The 23,675-nt window shown below is 31.5% G+C and overlaps 2 protein-coding genes across 21 annotated transcripts in view; one reads left to right on the top strand and one right to left on the bottom strand.

The window, feature by feature from the left end:
* LOC106055732 (phospholipid-transporting ATPase IF-like) overlaps window positions 1-18,641 on the top strand; it is a 57,792-nt gene extending 39,151 nt beyond the window's left edge. For 7 of the 16 annotated variants that reach the window (XM_056013079.1, XM_056013078.1, XM_056013077.1 and 4 more), the window contains exons 22-31: window positions 607-752; window positions 1,356-1,415; window positions 2,554-2,681; window positions 3,487-3,545; window positions 3,729-3,808; window positions 3,925-3,990; window positions 5,084-5,190; window positions 5,458-5,656; window positions 10,875-10,967; window positions 13,673-18,641. In XM_056013079.1, the coding sequence (XP_055869054.1) occupies window positions 607-752; window positions 1,356-1,415; window positions 2,554-2,681; window positions 3,487-3,545; window positions 3,729-3,808; window positions 3,925-3,990; window positions 5,084-5,190; window positions 5,458-5,656; window positions 10,875-10,967; window positions 13,673-14,404 (1,670 nt within the window). In that variant the 3' untranslated portion in view covers window positions 14,405-18,641. The other 9 variants (XR_008775110.1, XR_008775109.1, XM_056013084.1 and 6 more) reach the window with 9 other exon arrangements.
* Window positions 18,352-23,603, bottom strand: LOC106055731 (uncharacterized). 5 transcript variants are annotated; one of them, XM_056013100.1, is made up of 5 exons: window positions 23,340-23,603; window positions 22,990-23,175; window positions 22,320-22,424; window positions 21,077-21,257; window positions 18,352-19,491 (listed from the first exon to the last, which is right to left on the bottom strand). In XM_056013100.1, the coding sequence occupies exons 3-5, from the start codon at window positions 22,365-22,367 to the stop codon at window positions 18,734-18,736; spliced, it is 987 nt and encodes a 328-aa protein (XP_055869075.1). In that variant the 5' UTR covers window positions 22,368-22,424; window positions 22,990-23,175; window positions 23,340-23,603; the 3' UTR covers window positions 18,352-18,733. The 5 variants fall into 5 exon arrangements, with proteins under 5 accessions (XP_055869075.1, XP_055869077.1, XP_055869076.1 ...); XM_056013102.1 differs by having other exon boundaries at window positions 23,146-23,603; XM_056013101.1 differs by lacking the exon at window positions 22,990-23,175 and having other exon boundaries at window positions 23,232-23,603.
* Between the last annotated feature and the right edge of the window lie 72 nt (window positions 23,604-23,675).

The raw sequence follows: 23,675 nt of genomic DNA, 5'->3' as shown, positions 1-23,675 counted from the left end.
GGTGGCTGAGTGGTTAAGCGCTTGGCTTCCGAACCTGGGGTCCTGGGTTTGAATCTCAGTGAAGACTATTTTTAAGGTGCCCTTGAGTCCACCCAACTCTAATAGGTACCTGACTTGAGTTGGTCATATGACACCCTGGTCGTTAACCGTTGGCCAAAGCAACAAATGACCTTCACATCATCTGCCCTATAGATAGCAAGGTCTGAAAGAGGAACTTTATATTATGCTCTCTAACTAATCAGCCACTACCCTCTGCTATTTTTAGATCAAAGAGTAACAAAATCTCATTTTCTATGTTCTAAAATATGGGAGTAGTAATTAAAAGCTGGTCACATTCAGGGCATGAACCGGTTGGGCCTAACTTACATTTCCATTAGCATCAGGTTTCTTGTTATCAGCAGAAAATTGTAAAAGATTTTAGATTTGCCAGGCCTATTTATATATTACAACATATCTCTCTCTCTGAAGTTTAACAGCACAAAGTGTATTTCTTTTCTCAATATATATTTATATTATTGTTTCTTTACTTTTCAGCTAACAAAATGTTAATTTACTCAAATTATTTAGTCTCTTTTTGCAAGCATTTAAAAAGATATTTTTTCTTAGGCATTATGGGAAAGGAAGGGAGACAAGCAGTTAGAAACAGTGACTTTGCTTTTGGAAAATTCAGGTTCCTGAGACGTGCCTTATTGTTACATGGTCACCTGTACTACACTAGAATAGCAGTTCTTGTGCAATATTTTTTCTATAAGGTTGGTCATTAGAAGAATCCTAACCATAAGGTTTATTGTTTTTAACTATATTTTAAGAAAAATGTATATACTTATAAAATGAACATTGAATGTCTTCAGGAAAAGAGAAACTTAGCACTCATTTTGTGTCACATATTTTCACAAATCAACAATATGAATATGTTTATCCATGATTGTCACAGAAAATGTTTTTTTAAACACTGATTCATTTTTTGGTAATTTCAATGTGGGTTTCTTAATGTGGGCCCTGTAGGTGAGATTTAAATCAAGCTGAGTTTTATTTGATAAGTGCCCATATAGAAATCTCCCTGAGAGACCCCCTACCTTAAATGTTTACAAGAGATCGAACCAGAGAACATTAATCACTCTTTTGTAGTGTGGAGATTAGCTGTAATAATAGTACTATTAATGGAAAAAATGTGTATTTATTCGTCAAGAAGACTTAAAACATGCTCATAGTGTTATTTAAAATTCAATTAACAATCTTAGCTTGTTTATAAGAAATATTTTTAAATATTAAGTTCTTCCTTCTATTCTATTCTTTTAAATTAATTATTTTATTTTATTTTTTTTAATTTGTTCATGTTATTTTGTTTGTTTCAGAATGTGGCCTGGATAACAGGCCAGTTGTTATATGCAATTTTTAGTTCTTGGTCAGAGCAAGTAAGATTTAAGTTAAACATTTTTATTCTCATAGTGTTTGTGTACATCAGTGGTGCCTAAGTTTGAGACATGCTCCACATTGGCACAATAAATTGTTGAGTCCAGTGGAATCGATCATCTGCTGATGCATTATGCACTGTGGGAAGATGACTTGATGGGCTGGATAGGACCTTGTCATGGGCTGGAGGCCTTATTTTGGGCATCACTGCTGTACATGACAATGGGCTGGATAGGACCTTGTTATGGGCTGGAGGCCTAAGTTTGGGCTTCACTGCTGTACGTGACAATGGGCTGTATAGGACCTTGTTATGGGCTGGAGGCCTTAGTTTGGGAATCACTGCTGTACATGACAAAGTGCAGTAAAATATATCATTATTTGAAACAATAAGTGATTCATTACATCATTCATTGTCTTTTCTGTTTGTGTGTGTTTGAAGCTGGTCAAGAGAATGTGTTCACATGATAGATATGTGTGCTTGTTTGACCTTGTAGTTTCTTTCAGTGAATTAGAGCCATGAAAAATGGAAATGTTTTTTTTTACAAAGCTTATATCAACTCACTCTTTCCATCTGTCTGTTTGGTAAAAAAATGTGTACACATTATTTCTCCCACACTCATTCTCGGATCAAGCTGAAACTTAGCACAATTATTTATTGACATAAGACAAAGCATTAATCAATAATAAAAAAAAAAAGAAAGTAACCAATTAGACAATTACAGGTAATTCATTATTTTGTTTAATAGCAACAAAGGAAACTAATACTTCTGTATTATATTATTATATTATATCTGTATATTATTATACATATATACATATATATATATATATATATATATATATATATATATATATATATATATATATGTGTGTGTGTGGCTAAATTTGTTGGGTTTAATCTCCTTAAATAATTATTACTGCTATTTCTCCATCACACATTATTTGATTAAGTTGATTCTTAAAAAATTATGAATCAATAATCAAAAATACATTAGTCAATTAATTATTGGTTATTAATTATTTTGTTCTGATATCAAATAAGGGAAGTAGCTATTACATTATTGGCAGAAAGTAGTGTTGTACTGTAGTAGCATACTGCAATTTTTTCATTGTAGTAAACATGAGCAATTTTATTTCCAGTCTTTATTTGATGCCTTCTACCTGTTATGTTATAACCTGTGCTTCACATCACTGCCTATCCTCATCTATGGGATATTTGAACAACATAAGACAAAAGATGCTTTACTTAATAATCCTTCTTTGTACAAGTAAGTACCATCTTATTCAGAAGTTGATCATGTCCCACTTCCTTTTTTTAGTCATCGCTCTTCTATAAAAAAAAATGTGAGAAGTTTGTGTGTAGGTTGTAATCTAAACAATTTGGTCTGGATATGGATTCCTATTTTCTAGCACTAGAGAAATAAATAGCTGAATAAGATAACACTTTCTTGATTAATTTGGTCAGTCACAGTGTACTCACACTCACATTTAATTTTGTTAATCTAAATATTTGGCCTAACAAAAATATTCTTTCATTACTTTAGACTGAAAAGATCTTCCTAAACATCATCTTCTTCTGTATTACCACATGAGTAGTCACTATTTTGTTAAAAGTTATTAACATTGACGTTATGACAATTGCTCTATATATAATATGTGTTTAAAATTGATGTTATGCCAATTGCTCTATATAAAATATGTGTTTAAAATTGATGTTATGGCAATTGCTCTCTATAAAATATGTTTAAAATTGATGTTATGACAATTGCTCTATATAAAATATCTGTTTAAAATTGACGTTATGACAATTTCTCTATATAAAATATCTGTTTAAAATTGACGTTATGACAATTTCTCTATATAAAATATGTGTTTAAAATGGACGTTATGACAAATGCTCTATATAAAATATGTGTTTAAAATTGATGTTATGACAATTGCTCTATATAAAATATATGTTTAAAATTGATGTTATGACAATTGCTCTATATAAAATATGTGTGTAAGCTTATCCCGAAATTGTGTAAACTTTTATTCTTATTGTTGTGAACTATTTCTTGTTTCTTTCTACAGATCTATAGCCAGAAATGCAACTTTAAACTGGATAGAATTTTTTAAATGGAACTTTTTAGGTTTGTAACAGTCAGTTAATGTAATGCTTTTTTTCTATAGGTTTGAAACTGACATTTAATGTAGTGCTTTTTACATTGCCAAGGATTTTCATTTAGCAGAAATATTTGTGCAATTATCTGAAAGAAAATTTTGATGGTATATGCATCTAGTCTAATGTGTTGTTATTGAAAATTATATCTCAGGACTGTGGCATTGTTGTGTCTTCTTTTTTGGGACATATTTACTGCAACAAAATGGGGTCTCATTGTACAGTACAGGGGAAGTAAGTCAACCTAAAGTTTTTATTTATTTATTTATTTTTATATTTTTATTTGACAAGAGTATTTATGATCATGGTTACTTGCACTTTAACACCAAGTTACAAAATTATATTTTCAGACTTTAGGAAACTTTGACTTTGGTTCACTTATTTATTTTACATGCCTGGGAACAGTGAATATAAAGGTAAGTATTCTTTTTTTTTTTATTGCTTACTTCTTATAAACTACAGATGTTACTTGACAAAGAATATAAATATATTTAACACGCGTCCCTGTGTCAATCTAGTCATGCATGTCAATCAGTGACTCGAACTCACTGGCAACTTATTCCACTCTCTAATAGCACTTGGGTTGAAGGAGCATTTGTACAAATTTGTCCTAGCATATGGAATAAGAAATGTGTCTTTATCTTTGTGTCTTTCTGAGTGTTTTATTAGGTTTTGTATTTATAGATTATGGTTCAGCGTTTATGTATTATTGCTATTTTACTTTTTAGTCTTTATCCAGAAGGGTTTCTAGGTTTAGTGATTTTGCTAAAGGTGTTGCTCTAATCAAAAGTGAATATTTGTTTGTTAAAAATCTCACAGATCTATTTTGCTTCTGTTCTAGTTTCTTTGTGTTTTCTTGACGAGGGTTCTCGAACCCAGGATACATATTCTAATATTGGCCTAACCAAGGTTAAATAAAATTTTAGTTTTATTTTCCTTTTACTATACGGTTGCATAAATCTTCTTTTCAATAAAAATTGCTCATTTTATATATTCTGGTTCATGGTGGCTAAGTGAATTCTTTGCTGCTAGGGATCAATGCCTAGTGGATTATTATCATTTCAAAGCTTCAGATGCTTGAAGCCTACCCAACTTGGATACTTATGTTAACATCTTCCTAGAACAGCTCTAGTTACTGCTTACTGTGCTTGCCATAGTTAACTATTATTTACCTGACCTCTTAAACGAGTGCATTTTAAATCACTTTTTCTGTACTGATCAGCAATTGTTTACTTTTTGACAATGCTTTTTGTTGCATTAATCAGTGATTGTAGCTAAATGTTCTTTCTATATCTTACTAGCACCTTCAACATTTTATATCTAGTAATATTTTTTACATGTCAACAGAGAAAAAAAAAGCCTCAAGGAAATCATGATTATTGATAATTTTTTTGTAATTAGTGTTATGGATGTTTGACTTTGGATAACTGACATCTGGATGAATGGCATTCTATTGTAATATTATTTTATCACTTTGTTAATCCTTCACTTTTGTTTCTTCTGTTGCAGCTGATGCTAGTAACCTACTATTGGTGTCTGCCAACATTCCTGTCCTACATCATAACCTTTATTGGAATCATACTTTTAACAGCTGTGTATACCAACTTGTTCTGGCCGTAAGTCTTTACTTTAGGGATGACAAATATTTGTTTTACGACATTGAAATTTCTTGTTTTGTTTTGTTTTTCTTTTTCTAAAGAAAATAAAGTTACAGCCAGTGAACAGAAAATCTGTGGAAACTACAAATTTATTTAAAAAAAAAAAAAATTTGGATGAATTGCAGGAGACTTCCCTTAAATGTTTTGTTTAAACTCTAGATATTAAGAGTTATCTCCAGCTCTAACAAAAAGTATTTTTCATTTTGTGCTGTTCTTTTTCCATAGGGCAGCTGTGGCTAGTTCCAACAGCTTGTACAAGTCGATAGCCCAGCTGTACAGTGGAGCAGCTACTTGGCTAGCCATGATTTTGATGGTGGTGCTGGCACTTCTACCAGACATTCTGATAAGAGCAGTCAAAGACATCCGCTGGTCGCAACAGGAAATGAAGTGGCACAGAGAGGGAAAGATGAATAGAGTAGGCATTGTAAGATTAGTTCTACAATATTTTCTAACTACGCTTAGACAGTTTCAAGGTTTTACAATGAAATTTCGTTTTCAGCTGATGAAGACTTCTGCTCATAGACTTCTTTTTTTTTTTTAATTCAATAATCATTCACTCCAATTTTGCCACATAGTAAACACTGTTCAATTGATACTTAAGAATATTACATTTTGTCATGCTTAGAACATTTATCAAGTGGCCACTATATAACTCCTAGCTTTACAATTTATATTTTACTTAGCATTTTCCACTATACATTTGCATCAACATTTTTTTTCTATTTATTTTCATCCAAGATATTTTCATTTCAAAACTTTAAAACTATATACATTGTTTGAGATGGCTAATAACTTGGACTATTTACATGACTTTTATAAATGTCTTTTTTTTTTTAATTGCATTGAGAGTCTACCAATGAAACAATTATTTTGAATTCTTTGCCTACAATCCTATGCCGATAATGCTCTTGAAAACATGTTGCCTTTATGTCAATCATTTAGCGCAGAAAACATCCCTTGATTAATTGTTGTTTTAAAAAAGGTGTACTTAAGGATAAATATTTTAAATATCTAGTATGATAAGTGCTATTGTTTAGATGGCCTTTAAACAATAAATATGTAACAATCATATTCATTAGCATTACAATACCTAAACATTTTTCCATTAAAAAAATGTCGGTTATTTTTTGTTCTACTTCCTTCATAGGGTCTATATAAAAGTCTTTTAAGTTTTTCTCTTTCGGGTCTTTTGAATTTCTTCTTTAAAATGTTTCAATTACTAAAAACCATGTTTTAGGTTTCAGCTTTTGTTACACTTGTTCAAGAAAGCACAGGAGTGATAACATCATTTAAGATTTTTTAAAAAACTCCTAGCTATAGATCCTTATGAGAAAGATGTCTTGCATTTTAAGAAAGAATTAAATCTCTTAACTACAAAAATTGATAACTACTTAATCATTTCTTAGAAAACTGGCAGTTTTTCATTTTAATAAAAAAAAATACATTTTCTAAAGCATAACTTTTGTTATTACAGAAAATATATAGCTCCAGGCTTTATTTTAAGACTATTAATTCCAACTTTTGTATTTTTGATATACAAGAACATTCTAAATTAAAACAAACAACCCACGTGGTGCTCACTGTACCTTTGGTGGTGAACACTGAAAACACTTGAGTGGTGCTTACTGTACCTTTGGTGGTGAACACTGAAAACACTTGAGTGGTGCTTACTGTACCTTTGGTGGTGAACACTGAAAACACTTGAGTGGTGCTTACTGTACCTTTGGTGAATACTGTCACTCTTTTCTCATGTTTTACTTTCATAGCATTATTATTGCTCTCTCATTTCCTTTTGTTTAAATTTTAAACACAAGTTTTATCTTAAACTTCAACACTAATCCAGGGATATTCTGTCTAGGTAAAAGTTGAGGATGCGGGGGAAATTTTGAAATCAAAATAACGGCAGAGTTTAAGTTAACATTTTTATTAGAAAAAGTATTCTAATGATAGCCCATGGAAATGTAAGGATGTTGATAGCCATATCTAATATTAAGTTATTAGTAAAGTTGTGCGACAAAGGATGTGTAGTTATTTCATTTGTGTAGTTCTATTCATCATCAGTTATGTCCAACCTATGATATTTTAAAAGATAGTTGTGAAATGTGTTGTTATATCAATATTCACTAGGGAAGTTAACTATAACTAGCTACCATGACTTCACAAGATGTCTTTCAACTTAATCATTTAGGGTATTTTATTATTTCTCTATTTTATTGTTAATTTAAATAGCCTTTGGACATGATATTAAACTTCATAACATGTCTCCCTTAGGACGTTTTCTTTCTGTGGGTATTAGTTACATATTTAATAATTCGAAAACTGTTGAGAAAATTTTTTTCTTTCTACTATTGCTACATTTTTAGAGTGTACACAAAGCCGTCACTTCTCATGAGCAGAAATAGATTTCTATTTTCAGCTAATGTTGATAATTTTATTGAAAGAAACGATTTTGGTCCTGTCCCTACACATTCATTTCTGTATTCCAGCGAATCTCAATAACCCAGAGGGCATCACTGAGGTCAGGCGGTTTTCACTATCAACACTTTGACCCCAGCACCTGAACCTATTCACAAAATTTCTCTCTAATCAGATTCATTCATCACGGGTAAAACAACAGAACAAAAATTGCTTGCTTTCTTTTTTATGCCTGACACAATGAAACGTGGATGGGGTCCCGAATTGGTTGTGTGCATGCGTATGTGGAAGCCATTACAAAAAAATCATTGTTTTTATGTACAATAACTTATATGCTACACTGTACCATAAAAACCTTAATATACATTAAAAATTGTTATATATTTTAAGCCCTCTAACTACCCCATATAAACAAGAGAATGTCTTCAGTGAATATTTATAAGTATAAATTTTTTTTAAATGCAGTATTTGACTTTCAAATATTTTACGTAAAATAAACAAACTATACATGCATATAACTAGTAAATTCCTTTTGAAGCAGATTTTTAAAGAAAACAAATTACATGCATACAAAGATTCATAAATTCATTTTGAAAAAAACAGCTTTTTAAATAAAACAAATTAAAGTTTTATTTTCAGTTGGCTAAAAATGTTTTAAAAGTGCTTAATGTGTAGTAAAGCAAGATTTTTGTTTTTCTTAGAATAAGATTTAACATTTAAATGGAATGAGTTAGTAAATTAACAACAGTTAAATTCCATGTTATGTAGACCACACAAGCATTTATAAGTGACAAATTTTTGTGATGGCAAAATAAACAAAAAAGAGAGGAAGAAACCTTTATTTACACTGTATCTCTCTTGAAACTCAGGAATTCTAAGGGGGCTATCCCAGCATGCTCCTCCATGATGTATTGACCCCTTTCATTTACTTGGTCTTTATTTGGAGAGTTGATCAAACACTTGCACAAACTCACCCTTGGAAAGAAACCTCCATTCTGACACACATCTGGTTGCAGTCTATGTATGTGTTACTAATCTTCACTTGATTCTCTCCTCCTGTTTATCTAATTCACGTAAATGTACTAACTGGTATAGACGAAATGTTGAGAGCCATTATTTTGTTTCAGACTTGTAAGTGTGTTTTGAAACATGACAGTTTACATTCAACATGACTTTTTTTTGTGTGTCAATGTTTAAACTCTTACATTATATTATTTTGTTTAACATAGTTTATAGGTAAATACATTTTCTCTACTGAATGTCAAAACTTACAAACTGGCATGAATTCTATCCCATGTAGAACTGCATGAGTGAATGGTCTGGTTGCTGGCATGATGCTTTCTTTATGATCTGCGCAAAGATCTTTATTATTATAAATATGTACAATATACACACTGCATGTGAGTCTAATAATGTTAAAAAGCAATGTGTGATTATTTCCGTTTTTAATTGAAGATTTGTTGCTAATTTTCCGAGTTTTGTTGTTTTTTTTTAATTTGTGACCCTGGCAGTCCCTTGGAAGGGGACGGGTGAATAGTTCACTAGAAGATGACACAAACTTTATATTGAAACCAATTTGTCTGTTAGTGTGAATTGTAATTCCATGAGTCAAATGTTTTCAAGTTGAAAGGGAGCATTATTTAGGCAGTAAATAAAACTTAAAGAATTAATATATGTGATGAAGTAGAATAAACCGAAAGATCTGGGTAATACTGTCTCTCTTGAAGCTGCTACTTGCCTAGCAAGCCAATTGTGAAATTTTATTGCTCTTAAAAACCAACATAAGTTAAATAACTAATTAAGTCACAGAATTGAATTAATGAAATGAATGTGTTTAACTTCATGCTTGAATTTTTGTTCCTTTTTCTTTATAAGCTAGGATACTAATTTAGTTGGGATTTTAAAAAAGTATTTTCAAGTGTCAAGGTATAGGCTTTTATTTTATTTTATCTGACAGGGGAGTAGCTTTGTAATGTGTAACTCTGTAGAACTTTTCTCCTCACTTACGCCAGGTACTTCTCTAAAGCAGTACAGATACTTGTTTAGCTTCACATCCATAAAACTTGAAATACTTGATCAACTGGGTTTTTTTTGTCGTGCCATTTTTTTTGTTTTTTCTTCTCAGTGCTGTAGCGGCTTAAAACTAATAATCAATTTTTTAATGAGAAAATGTTAAACATTATAAAATAAAAGCAACTGTTTATTATTAAAATACTTAAACTCATTTTGCCTAAATGAGTCAAATATAATTAAGCCAGAAGACCCCTCTATAGCCAAATTAGCGTTTAGACAAGTTTTGTGTAGCTTTAAGTTTGACTGGTAACCTCACTAACAAATGGCTAAAGTTGGGTATATCCTCTTGTGTTCTTCAAGCTCAAGGTTTTATGCAGATTCCTTTCTGAGCTTTTTGAATTGCTTTACTTGACTTTCCTCTCCAACAGTTCTCATCCGAGTTTTAAATCTGAGAGGAAACAACCTAGATCTGAGAGGAAACAACCTAGATCTGAGAGGAAACAACCTAGACTTCAAGTTGCACAGAGAGCTCTTAGTGAAACTCTTACATGCTTTCATTGAAACTTTGTACTGTCTGGATTGTAAAACCAAAACATTTCCTGTTTTTATTGAAGCTGACGGTATTGTGAAGGTTTAGGCATTTTCTTGACATTGATTGACATTACCAGCTTGTTTCGACTGTCTGTGTAGTCATGTTAATTAATACATTCATCCTTTATCTTTAATACTTGAGGAGAATATCTCATTGTTTAAACCAATGATAGCAAATAACAATGTATATGGGTCAGCAGCCATAAATCGTGTGATCCTACATTTAAATCTACAATTATCTTCAGCGTTTAATCATATTATATTTTTGTATTGAGAACCTTGGCCTTGGGTTAGCTTTTAGAGGCTGACAAATTATGCATGCTGCTTTGATTTTAGTAGATCTTTACTTATAACCAGTAGCTAGATCTAGCTTTTCCAGATTTTTATTTCTACTTAGCTTACATACATTTTAGTCATTTTTTTGTAGAACTTTAATCATTACATAATTTTGATACTTAAATCACACAGTTCTCAAGATAAATTTTACATTTGGAAGTATTTAAGAAAAAAAAGTACTTTTATTACACCCTTTAGGCTAGATCTTTCTAATACTCTAATAGCAATGTGCTAGGTATGTAAACATCCTGCTTGACTAAACCATTCAACTTTTTTTTTTACTTTAGGCTAATGGACAAGCCCCCATAGATCTTGTTTCTCATAACAAGAGACAAGTTGGGAAAAATGCAGCTCTGTCAACCATTTCAGAAGATATTGAGGTCTGGATGTATTTCGGCTGTCCTTTATTTCCTGTCTCATTTGGCGCCTCTGTAGCAATTGAGTTCTTTTCTCTTTCTTCACCTTTTTTTTTTCCAGTAACTGCACTAACACATTTGTATTTAGTGTTTCTGGGTGCTCATTTTTTGTTGTTGACTAATACTAACTTGCATGTTTCTAGTCTGGGATGGTGTAATCTCATTTTTTTTTCCTTTATGCTGTGGAATCGGTGTCACCAAATGGCTTAATAAGTTTTAAGTTGTCGTAATTTTATCTTGATGTTGTACGTGTTCTTATTGTCACATGCTGGAGGCTATCACTGAGTCCATTGTTAACATTTTTCCAGAGCGTTCATGTCATTGTAACTTGTAGTCTGCCTCGTGGATATGCACTTTTGTTGCTTCTTTTTCTTTATATATATATATATATATAAGAGAAAGATAAGAAAACCATTATGTTAAATGAAAGCTTTAGTTGTAAGAACCTTTAATGAATAAAAAAACTTGAATCTATAACACTTGATTTAGTAAAAGAAAAAGAAAATCCATTGTAAGGACCTGACAGATGCAAAACTAATAAAGCCTATTGTTGAATTGAAATCAGCAAAATATGTAGGTCACATCTAGAACTGAACAGACATGAAATACTGTACTCCTCTTTAATCTTTGGACTCAAAGAAAAGACATTATTATTACCGTATCATCATCCATTGCTTTAATCTTTCATTCATTCATTAATTCAATAGATGTTATGGCAGATTAAATAAAGTACACACATTATGATATAGTGACTGTTTAGAACTTTTTATCACGAAGAGCTACCCAACATAAATCCAATTCAAATTTAAAATGCTTAGGTTCAAAATGTTTGTAAAATGTTTTACATTTTTCGGCTGTCCATGAGGGTTAAATCATAATATTATTTGAACCTGGGACTCTCAATATGACAGAACAACCGTCCGTGGCGCATCCCGCACAACCAGGCAGCCATCTATTATTATATTTTATAGTTCATCTTTATTTCATTAATTCACTAGAAGTTCCAGAAGCACCCATCTGACTACATAGCTTTACTATGAGGTTAGTCCCAGGGTTAACAACAAGATCCCATTTATATCCAGCTTAGTTCCACCAACTTTGAATTTTTTTTTAAACCCTTAAGCCAGCAAAATGACTAAAATTCATGGCTTTGAAAAAATTTAAAAAAAAAAATATTATATTGATGAATATATTTTGAAAATTGTTTTTTTTTCCTTTTTATCTTAACATCTTTGCACAACACAGAAAAAAATATTTTTTTTGTGTCTTTTTAGATTTAAATAGTTTTTTTTTTAATACCAAAACTGTTATACAATCAAATCCTGTTAATTGGACTACTGATTAATTGGACCTCTTCTTATAAGAACCTAATAGATTGTGTCCCGATATGGTCCAATTAACTGGATTGGATTGTATACATTATTGCTTAACACTTCATTTAGGTTTTTAATATTTTTTTAGAATAATTTAATTTAATTTAGTCAACATAAATACATTGGCAGATTAAAAATTAAAAAATATTTCATTTTAAAATACTCCAATGCTCACTCATATACATGTATTAAAATGTTTTCATTTGTTTATTTTTTTCCATATTTTTATTTTAATAGATAAAGTACATCGTTTCAATATTATTCACCAAAAATCACAAAATAAATATAGAATGAAACCAAACAAATATCAAAAATAAGTCTTATATAAAAAAAAATTACTTTTCCGAAAATCTATTCCACCTGTTCTGTTACAGATTTGGAAGTGTATTTTAACCTTGATGTACTAACAACATAACTGTGTGTTCTTTTTATGCATTTTGTAGAGACATTGTCATGATGTAACGTTTTGACCTAACACATATATTAACATTTTTTTATTGTTTATTTGACACATTAGACAAATTTTTTAAATATTTTTTTATTTCATTACACTTGTACTACCTTTAAGAAAAAAAAATTAAATATATATTACGTTAAGCAAAATGTAGTAATATTCCTTCTTTGAAACCTTTTTCTTGTCTTACTACCTGTAGTATGTCTACTTGAAATAATTGTTTTTGATTAATTTTAGGAAGCATAAGGCTTAAAAAAAAACCATTTCATAAAATAGTACATCTTAACTTTTTAAACTAAGTTATATAGGTATTCATCTTAACTTTTTAAACTAAGTTATTTAGGTATTAAACTTTTTTTTAACTGCACATTATATCTGATTCCTTATTTGTAATCCTAGATTCTATATGTATTGTTTTTGTTTTGCCTCTGATAAAATTTTGTCTATTGTAGGTTTGTTCTTTCTCTCTTACTTTTCTGTCATTGCATTCTATTGATACATATCTATACTATTTTTTTTTTGTTTTATTGTTATTGTTTTTTTACTTTCTTAAGTTATGGTAAGATAAAATTAAATTTTGAAATTTAACCAATCAAAAATTATTTCATTTTCAAAAAGATGACATATATATTATTCACAAATAAAAAATGGATTGGAATACAATATACTTTCAAGTTTTATCTAATGTAGTCATGCTAGCCATTCTGCTATTTTTACCTTAATGATTTTTACTATGTTTTTTTAACTTATTAGCTGGCATCAAGTGATTATATGAACTATATAACTTTTTGTTTCTTTTCTCTGTCAATTCCTAATTGCATTTATATGTTTTATGTCAACAGTTGCAAAATAAAAACAAATCTTCACCATCAGGGCTTCGTGGTTATGTTAACCCTGTCCTGTCCTTGTCATCAGAAAACATTGTATCCTCTGCCAGATCATCTCCAATGTCAGAAAAACATGCGTACACTAACAAAGCATTCACCTTGATAGAGGAGGTATCACCAACCTCGCATGACAGCAAGCAGCCCAGCACTAGCTCTCCAGAAACTGAAGCTGAGCATAAAAGTAGCCCAGCAATGTTCTCCAACAAATTGGTTGTGGGGAGAAAGCTCTCCTCAGAGAGCATTGACACTAGCGTCATTACTACCAGCTTTTCATCTTTAAATCATTCGCCGCCCCCACCCCAACACCTGACTAATGTGTGGGCTAAAGACTCTTCACATGGGACACCATTGGCGAGCAAAGATACAGTTATTAAATCTGACTCAATAGTGATAGAAACTGTATCTAGTTCTGTGTATGTTGAAGACCTGGAGTCAACAATACCACCTTCAGTTGATTTATCTTTAGCCAACAACACTGAAATTGCTGCCATGCCTGGTAATAGTTTGGGATCTAGTAATGAAATTGGGGTTGGCAAACAGCCCACGATGGTTGTAAATGCAGTAGAAGCAAGTCACAAGCAGAACATCAATGTGTCACCATCCCATGTAGAGATCACAACACATGGACACAAGGCTGCCAACTCTCACATGCCAGAGGTGAACGGAGAAAAAGAAATCATGCTCTGATGACTTGTTTAGCCGCATTACACTTTGAGTCTTATTTAACCATCGCTGAGTGGTTTTATTTGATATTGCAGAATGAATATACCAGTTTCAAACAAGTGTACAATTAATCCGTTTATTAAGTCTGTGATTACATTAAATGAACAACTCATGACTAACTTATGACCACAATGAAATTGTTATTTACAAAATGACAAGGTTGTTTCTTTTGTCATAATTTTATCAACAGTATAAATCAAAACTTTTTTTTTTGTTGGTTTAGCTTGCTTATTATATAAGCTTATTGAATTTGTAATGAAAGTAATTCATTCTCAAGTTGTGGATTACAAAGACAACGCCACATACTGTGTGAATTATAAACACAGATTCTTAATGTTTGAATTAAAAAGGCACATTTTTTGGTGTGTGAATTATTAAACACATATTCAACATGTGTACATTATATAGACACATTCTTGATGTGTAAAATAATAAACACAGACTCTAATGTCTATTATAAATACACATTCTTGGTGTGTGAATTGTAAATCAAAAATATTTTTATTATAATAATGCTTATTGTATAGGCTTGTTATATTTTAAAAAAGCATAAAAACTCACCAAACTTTCAAATGAAACATTTTTGGCTTTTGAGGGTCTTCACTAAAAAAACAAAATGGGTAAGGTGGCATCTTCTTAGAAGCTAGGGCAGAAAGTTGGCATTATGTTAATTTGCTAAATCTGTAAATAGTGTTTTACTGTAGTTGCATAGGGTTGTTGAAACAAATGTCATCTATTTGCTTTAGTGTGTACAAAAACAAGTAATTTGAGTGCACAACTTCACAAATGAATTCATGACACTTAGTGGAGTATGTTAATGTGTTTACAATGGTCAGGTTTTTGTTACCTAAGTTTTAAAACTTGTTAACCTTGCTACTATATACATATATTTTATTAATGAGGTTAAGAAGCAGTTCATGTTCAGCCATTCATAAAACATTCCATCTCTCCTTAAATGATAATGCCTTCAGATTTTGCTGGCGGCATAGAAAAATAACATTCCATATTTGTCTAAATGTATTTATATATTTTTTTGTTGTATATGTAAAATATTAACTTTTTTTTTGTCATGAAAATAATAGGGTTATTACTGGCATTTTTTAGTACCCAGGGTTTTTCACTTGTTTTCATAGTGAAATATTAGATCCTCCAGACTACTCTGGGTAGTAAAATCTAAGACAAATTTTGTTTTCTTACATTGATTAGTTGTCTTCTTTGCTCTGTTAGGCCTCTATTGTCACCACTTGTTGTAGGGGTAAGTAACATAAGTTTGGGATTCAAGCATTTTATTTTATTTTTGTTTGTTTGTTAATATTTTGATATTATATTGTGTGTTCTTAAAACTTTTGGTTTGAGATTTTGTTTGTGTTAAAAGTTGTGAGCCCTGAAGACATGGTAATAGTAAAATGAACTGTTTACTTACTAGTTACAATCTATGGCATAAATATTAGGTACTATCTATAACATTTGTTACCCTGCAACAGAAGCAATGAAAAGAAACTTTATTTTTTTGTCATTCTTTGCATAATAGTTTGCTCAAAACTTTGTCAATTCAGTGTGTACTGCTCAAAGCATAATAATTGCAATAACAATTCTTTCATCGCTACTTCAATAAACTTTAGAAAAGCAATACTATTGTAATACATGCCAGGTGTGTAAAACATTATCATCCCATAAAACTGCACAAGGTTGACAGTAATTTGGGGTCAAATTCTGGACAGAAAAGAAAACAAGACTTCTGAGCATGAATTGTTTTTTAAAGTGCTAAACACTTGAGAAGATTCAGAATTCAATATGTCAAATAAAGTAATAAATATATTGACAGTTTTTAGTAATGAAATGTTGGCTCATGGAAAAGAAACCATTCTCATGCGGTATGTCATTGCACATTTCAGTAGATTCAATACTTCATGTACATAGACATAAACCAAGACATTAACAATGCTCTAGGAGGGGGTCTACATTTTCATGAGCCCATTTGTATTACTGTGCATTACATGCCATCTGTAAGTTGTTACTAACCTGTTACATCATTTCTCAAACCTAAAGCATCTGGAAAGAAAGCAAACTACTGACAAATAGTCAAGTCTTTCTCTTAGTCCATTGGTCAGTGGCAGTAGAGTTCTCTTGTGTCCAAAGTAGGTATTGTGTAATCACTTAATGACTCATCATACTTATTTAAATGTTGAAATTGTGCTTTATAATGAGTTATATTTCTGTGTACCATTAGGGTTGCCAACCCTTTTCACTGGGGCACCATAAAATGTTCTTTTGAATACTGTATTTTACTCTGGAGGCATGTCTGAGTATAAAATTGTAACAAGGACCCTTTGAGAAAAAAAAAAGTTAGAATTCTACAAGTGTGCAGCTATTTGAACAAAAGTTTTGAGAACTGCTTGCCCAAGGAAACAGTGATCCATGGGCATCATGTCTATTTGAAGTTTATTTTTGACAGTAATTTTTGTTTATGTTAACATTATAAAGCTTTAGACCATTCACAATTTGTCATAATTTTAAATACTGATAACATAATTTTTTTTGTATAAGGAAATGTTATTTATACAAGGATATATGTAAATACTGCCAAATATTGTATGTTGACCCCATTTTTAAACTTTTTTCTATTTTAGCTAAATATGTTTGTATGTCTTTCTGTTCACCCCACATCATTTCTATAACTTTATAATGATGCCACTTCTTCATTTTTAAATTTAAAATTTAAGTATCTCTTTGTAATTAAGCATATTGACTATGGTGCCTTATTATTTCTTTAAGTTTACATGCTAAATGATTTTTAAGGGTGATTATTCCATTTACTATTAATAAATGGTCAGTGGTGACACGTAAATAGATTATTTCAATTTCCACCATTCAAACCTGATTCTATTGAATATAAGTGCAGTGACAGTTCTCGATCTTTTTTTTTCTTTTCCTGGGATCCACTGGGTTCTTAACAGTGTCAACAGATAACATACAGACTGCATTAAGTTCTTTTGGAGCAATTTTTATATGGGAAAATGTCTCTTGCTTCAATCTACTGTGACCTTGGTCAGACAATATTATGCTCAGGTATTTGACAGAATAGATCATAATTGTGAATGGGAGGAGCTTAAACCATCTTGAGTTTTAAATAGGTCTCCATGACTTTATATGAAGCTTAATGTAAAAATTGAAATGACATTTACATTAGTACAGAACCAATTTAAAATAATATTAGTGCTCTCTACCTAATTGAAAGTCCTTATAATTCTTACTTACTATCCCTTCATGTTATTGCATTCAGTAAATAAAACAGGGCAAATTAGTGTTGCTAAAAGTAAAAAGACAACATAAACTGCCCACATTATCCAGTGTCACAAACTGTTTCATTCTATAATATTCATATCACTGAATGTAATCATTTGAAACTAAAGAGCACATTTTATTTCCTTGTTCAATCTGTAAGCTCTATGAGAAATTTCACTTTTACAATAATCTGTGATATATTCACCTATCACTTTATAAAAGCAATGAAACCTTTTACATTCCTATAGCCAACAGTCAAAATATGTTGTTTACATTTTCATTTGGTTTGATCATGTGGATTTGATATCTGTATTCAATGCATACATGTTGAACTGCTAAATTATTACACAGCAGATTGTACATTTGTTGACTTCTATTGCTAAAATTCCATTTTGTTTTTAGAAAACTTTTAAATGATTCAGATAAATAATGATGGTATTTCTTTGCCCTTTTCTTTTGATTTAACTTTTATTGCCAACAGGAGATAATATTCTTTTAATGTAATATTCAAAGCTGTATGTAAATATGTATGCACCTAAAAACAATACAATTGTACAATTACAAATATGTATTTTGTTAAGTACAGTTCAATGGCACAATAATAATAAAAAATGAAAAGTCTTAAATTAATAGAAAACATAATGAGTTTATTGTTATTTTCATGGCCAATTTTACCATCTTTATTAGCTTCAGTATTAATTAAAAGTAAATCTCTGAAATCAATATTGCATTTCCAATCTCACTCTAAATAATATTAAAATTAGCAGACACTAGAATGGTTATAAACCCTATTTCGTAAAGTATAAATATTATCTTCTTTTCTTTAAAAATATTCATTAATTTTATTTCGCTGTTACTGTACTAGTTATTAAATTTAATTGTATACACTTGAATCCTAAAATAAAAAGAAGAAAAATATTGATGATTCAAAATATTTTATATGTGTGTAACTTTTTATTATTTTTTTAATTGTTACTTTTGAACAAAATAAAACATGGTTTTTGTTCATCATTTTGTTATTTCTTCAGTAAAAGTTAATGTTCCCATGTCCATGTAGTTTTGCTGTTTTCTAGCATGAAATAAATGTTCATTCTGAGTGTTCATCTTTTGACACCAAGAGTGCATGTTGTCAGTGAAGGACAGACTTTCCCCATCCTCAGTAAAAGTAAGTGTTTCTGTTTTATGATCACACGTGGACGGCAATATGTTATCAGTGAAGGATGTGATGAAGTCACTATTCAAATTGGATAACTCTTCATTTTGACCATCTATCAACTTCAGAATTGTTGCTGAGCTTTTATTTGGATTTATATCTTCATTAATTTGAAGAGTGCTATGATTGTTGATGGAGTTTCCTGGAGTTAATTTTTGTTCTGCATATCCACCAACACTATATTCACTGTAGAATATTGGAATGTTCTCTTTGTCATGTAGGTACTTGGATGAGACACCTGTTTTCAAATCATATTGATATTTCTCAAGATGAGAAAAATTTTTAGCAGGTGATTTTAGACCACCGTTGTTAGAAGTTTGTGATATTATTTCACACTCGACTGCATTTCCTCCAACACATGGTTTGCTCTGTGGTATTTTGCAAAGTTGTGCCTCAGAGTTGTCTATGCTTACATTATTGGACGTTGGCAAGTCTGAGTTCTCACCTGAGCAATACGAATGTGCATTAGCTGCACAGCCTGCCTGGGTGTTACTTAGAGAGACAACCTCTCTATTTGCTGTACAGTCTGTATTGATGTTCTCCAATTTGTTTTCTGAAATTTAAAAGGGTGTTAAAATAATAATAGAAGAAAACAGATTTACTGGACAACAATAACAAAGTTGGTTGTGTGAGGCCTGGAAGGTAACATCTGACACAGAGAAGAAAAAGATAGCATTGTAAAAATTATTTTAAAAGCTTTTACTTAGATAAATCCAAATAAATTAAAAAGACCAAAAAAAAAAATCTGTTCTACATTAAAAAAACAGTTGGGACATAATGGTTAACTAACAGATTGCATATCATCCAAGATGCAAGTTCTGGCTTAAAACATTGTTCTAGCTAGTCAAGATTATTTTATGTAATTTTTGGATTCTCAATAGAACTCCCATCATATGAAATCATTCAGGCGCAATATAACAGGTTAGTCAGTGTATTGTCATTGGTCACATATTCCATCTTGATAACCAAAAGCATAAATTCAGACTTTGATCCAAACTATACAGGGGAGCTTTTCATTCATGTTCACTCTTTCAATGCCAAACAAAATATTTCTTTGGAATCAATTTAATTTATTCTAACACAAATGTTTCCTTACTTTTCTTTTTTCACATTTAGTAAATAAAATAAAACTACAGTAAAATATTTTGGTTTTGTCTGCATTAGATGTAGTAAAATATGCATATTGCAAATGGGCTTATGTGGCTAAATGAAACACAGCATTCATCCTTAATCTTCAGAATCAAAGACACTAACATCTTTGTGTTGTACAGCTTTGTTCATATTTTTTTTATCCCTAAATACTCCTCTCCTAAGTCTGCAAGTTAAAAAAAAACCTCAAAATATAGACTTAAGACATGAATAAAAATATTGTTATAATTCTGATGGTTGTGAATGGCCAGCCAACACAAATCAACCCACACCAGCGCTAGACAAGCGGTCATACGTGATGAGTGGCAAAGGTCAAGAGGACATGATGTTTCTGGAAGGATCTGTGTTGTGGCCAGTCATGTCAAATGTAGTCATGTGATCAACCAGAATAGTTGAGTGAAGTTCCGTCGGTTTCTACAGGCTAGCGGGGACCCTATATAAAGAGCAAAGGGGTCACAGTCAAGAAGGTTCAATATAGTTCAAAACAGAGAACTTGGTTCGGTGTGGATCAACAGTGTGGTTCGCATTACAACAGTTCAGTGAGCAGTACTGTCTGCGATCAAGTCTGACACAAGTGTGTGTCAGTCCATAACAATTGAACCCAGTGTAAGTCCAGGACAAGGCAGAGAGGCCAGTGGAAGAGCTGACACAGCCAAATGGTTGTTAAGGAGAAATATTTGTACAGTCAGTGTTACGTGTTGCCAATTGTACAGTATTGGCTGTGATTTATTGTGTTACATTATTTAGAGCTCTGAGTTGTCAAGTTCTTTGAATTGGTAGTGTCGTGAGGAGCAATTTGCAGAGCATGGATAGTGAGATTTGTTACAATATATATTCAATTCTTATTCGATACATTTTTTACAACTGAGAATACAGAATCAAATTTTGCATAGATAAAATTCCAATCTTTTTTTTCTTCGCAATAAAAAATAGATTGATGCAATAATTATGGTCCAAATGTTTTTAACAAAGCTTTATACTAGACCTACTTTTTCCTTTCCCAAAGTAATCTGTTAGACAGCTCTGTTTCTTGGCAGTCAAGAGTTGAGTAGGAGGAGGTGAATTCTGTGTTAGATTGGCACTGAAAAATGTGGTTGTCACCATTTTATTGGGTGGCCTTTTCTTAGCAAAAATTGCCTTGTTATGCTTAGAAAGAGTCTGCTGAAAACCCTGCAATATCATTTTGAACAAAAATATGTAAAGAGAATGAATATATTTTTACAAAACTTAGATCAACTCACTCTGTCTATCTGTCTGTCAGGTAAAAGGTTTGAATATTTCACAGTGCTTTAGATGATGAGTTCAATAGCACATTTAAAATATTCTTTGTCAATATATTATAAATACTTGTAATATTTAAAAAAACTGGGTGGAAATTATCATTTAAGGTGATGATAAGGCTAATAGAGAAGCAAAACAGAACCCCCATTGAGGTACCTAAGGATAGAGGTTGTTGCACTGATGAGGATGCAAAGAGTCCCAACAACCATGTCACTATCCACACACCATTTCTCAAGAGATCTTATGGCAGGTACTCACACTGGTACAGAGAAGGAACATGTGGGAGTTTCCCTGGTGTGCTCAGCCTTCGGCCTCACCTCTACCCTGAGCATCTTGGGATACAAGTTATTGATAAGAGGGATGTAAAAAATTTGCCTCAGCTTGAATTCCTCACAGGCAAAACGATAGTTCAGAGGTGGTTGCTGGAGGGGAATTTCCATGCGCCTAGAGTTACAAGAGTCTTCAACTCAACTCTTAAATCAATTACAAAGAACCATCAATTAGTTAAAGTTAGTCTGGCTGGATATGTTATCTACACTCCTGACTGTCCTAAGTTCAAATCCTGCCTATCAACTTCCCCTACCACCATGCAGAAGGTTTGGGCAAGCATTTGGTTGGCTCCTGGTCATGTGGTATGTGCACTGGACTGACGTTTGGTTGTCTCAAATGGTCCCAGGCTCATACCCTACCCACTGTGGGAGGTTTGGGCTAGGATTCAACTCTGAAGGAACATCCAAAACATAAAACATTACCAGTACTGAAGTAACATCCAAAACTAATTATTTAGATTAAACTGGGTGTACATAATACAAGTCAGCAGTTATTAATAGGGCCTACTGATTTACAGTGGTTTAACTTTTGAAAGAGAATACACTGTTAACACTGTTAATATGAGCATTAATGTTTAGAATACTTAATACTAGACCTACAAAGTCTTGATCTGCGACATACCTTAGGTGGCTTTGATGTTGACAGCCAAACACCACTTTCTTCAGACATTTACAGATCTGTTTTAAATTTAAGCTGATCTTGCAGTTAAGAGTGTTTTGTTGCTTTCTATGGGAATAAAATTAAATAAATATATATATAAGATCTAACTACTAGATTCTAGATCTTCTCTTTTGAAGTAACATAATCTGTAATTTATAAGAAGATGATATAAGATAACAAAATCTAGACAAGGTCATTATGACTAATTAAGCGACACCTTTATCCTATGTCAGCAACATGCAAGTTATAAAATATGGTTTCAAAGTGATCATATGACAGCATTAACAAGTACATTAGGTGTCTTTAGTTCTCAGAGAATTTTCAGAGAGATTATCTACAGGTGTAAAAGGTGTTATTCCTACTAGTAGGGGTTTTGCCTGGTGCAAATATGGAACATGCAAAATGTGAAGCTTTTTACTAACAATGATAACTTTGGGAGTCTTTTCACAACACTAAAAATTGTAGGTAAACAAAAAGATATTTCAGTAAAGTTATATCCATTTTGTCTTCAGTTGGATCTTTGAAAATGTGCAGAAAATGTTTCAGGAAGCCACTAACACACCTATGACTAACCTCGAACGTGAACAACATGATCCCAAAAAAAGTTTATTGTGCATGAAAATTTACAGACCTGTAGACTGTAGTGGCCTTGAATAGCAGAATATTTGATTAACTTTCATGCTCTTCTATTCTAGATCTATATATCTATACTCTACTACGAAGTCTATACGTCTCTCGTCTAAATCTTGTATAAAAACTGTTTTAGGTGACAAAAAGAACTGCTGACCTTAGCTAGATGGTTGTCTTTCTCTAAACACTAAAACAGTGACATCTGCATATTTTAATACTTTACACACAAAAAAAGAATCTTACTGGTCTAGCACATTAACCAATTTATGCAGTGATCCATTATTGCAACAGATAGAACCTAGATCTAGAATCTAGATCGGTTCTAGTAGATAGATCTAGAACTCTACTTACTATTTCTACTCTAACTCTATGTGACAGACTGTCACTAGAATACTAGATCTAGATCTATCTCTAGATCTATGTCTATTCTATGTGAAGTATGTGTCTAGGACTCTAGTCACTCTAGATCGGTTCTAGATTCTAGATCTATGTGTCTAGATCTATATTGTTTATTACATATTCTGGATCTACAATATTAATTAATTCAAAGAAATAGACCTAGATCTATATCTATTATATATAGATCTAGATATAGAATCTCTATACAGCCCGAGTGCTAAATTACGAGATTAAAAAATTATTTTAAAAATCTTGTTTTATTTTGCGAATCCAGATTAGTTTTTTGCT

Source organism: Biomphalaria glabrata, chromosome 15 (assembly GCF_947242115.1).
Source record: "Biomphalaria glabrata chromosome 15, xgBioGlab47.1, whole genome shotgun sequence".
Taxonomy (NCBI): Eukaryota; Metazoa; Mollusca; class Gastropoda; family Planorbidae; genus Biomphalaria; species Biomphalaria glabrata.
This window is presented reverse-complemented; position numbering and strand designations above follow the sequence as displayed.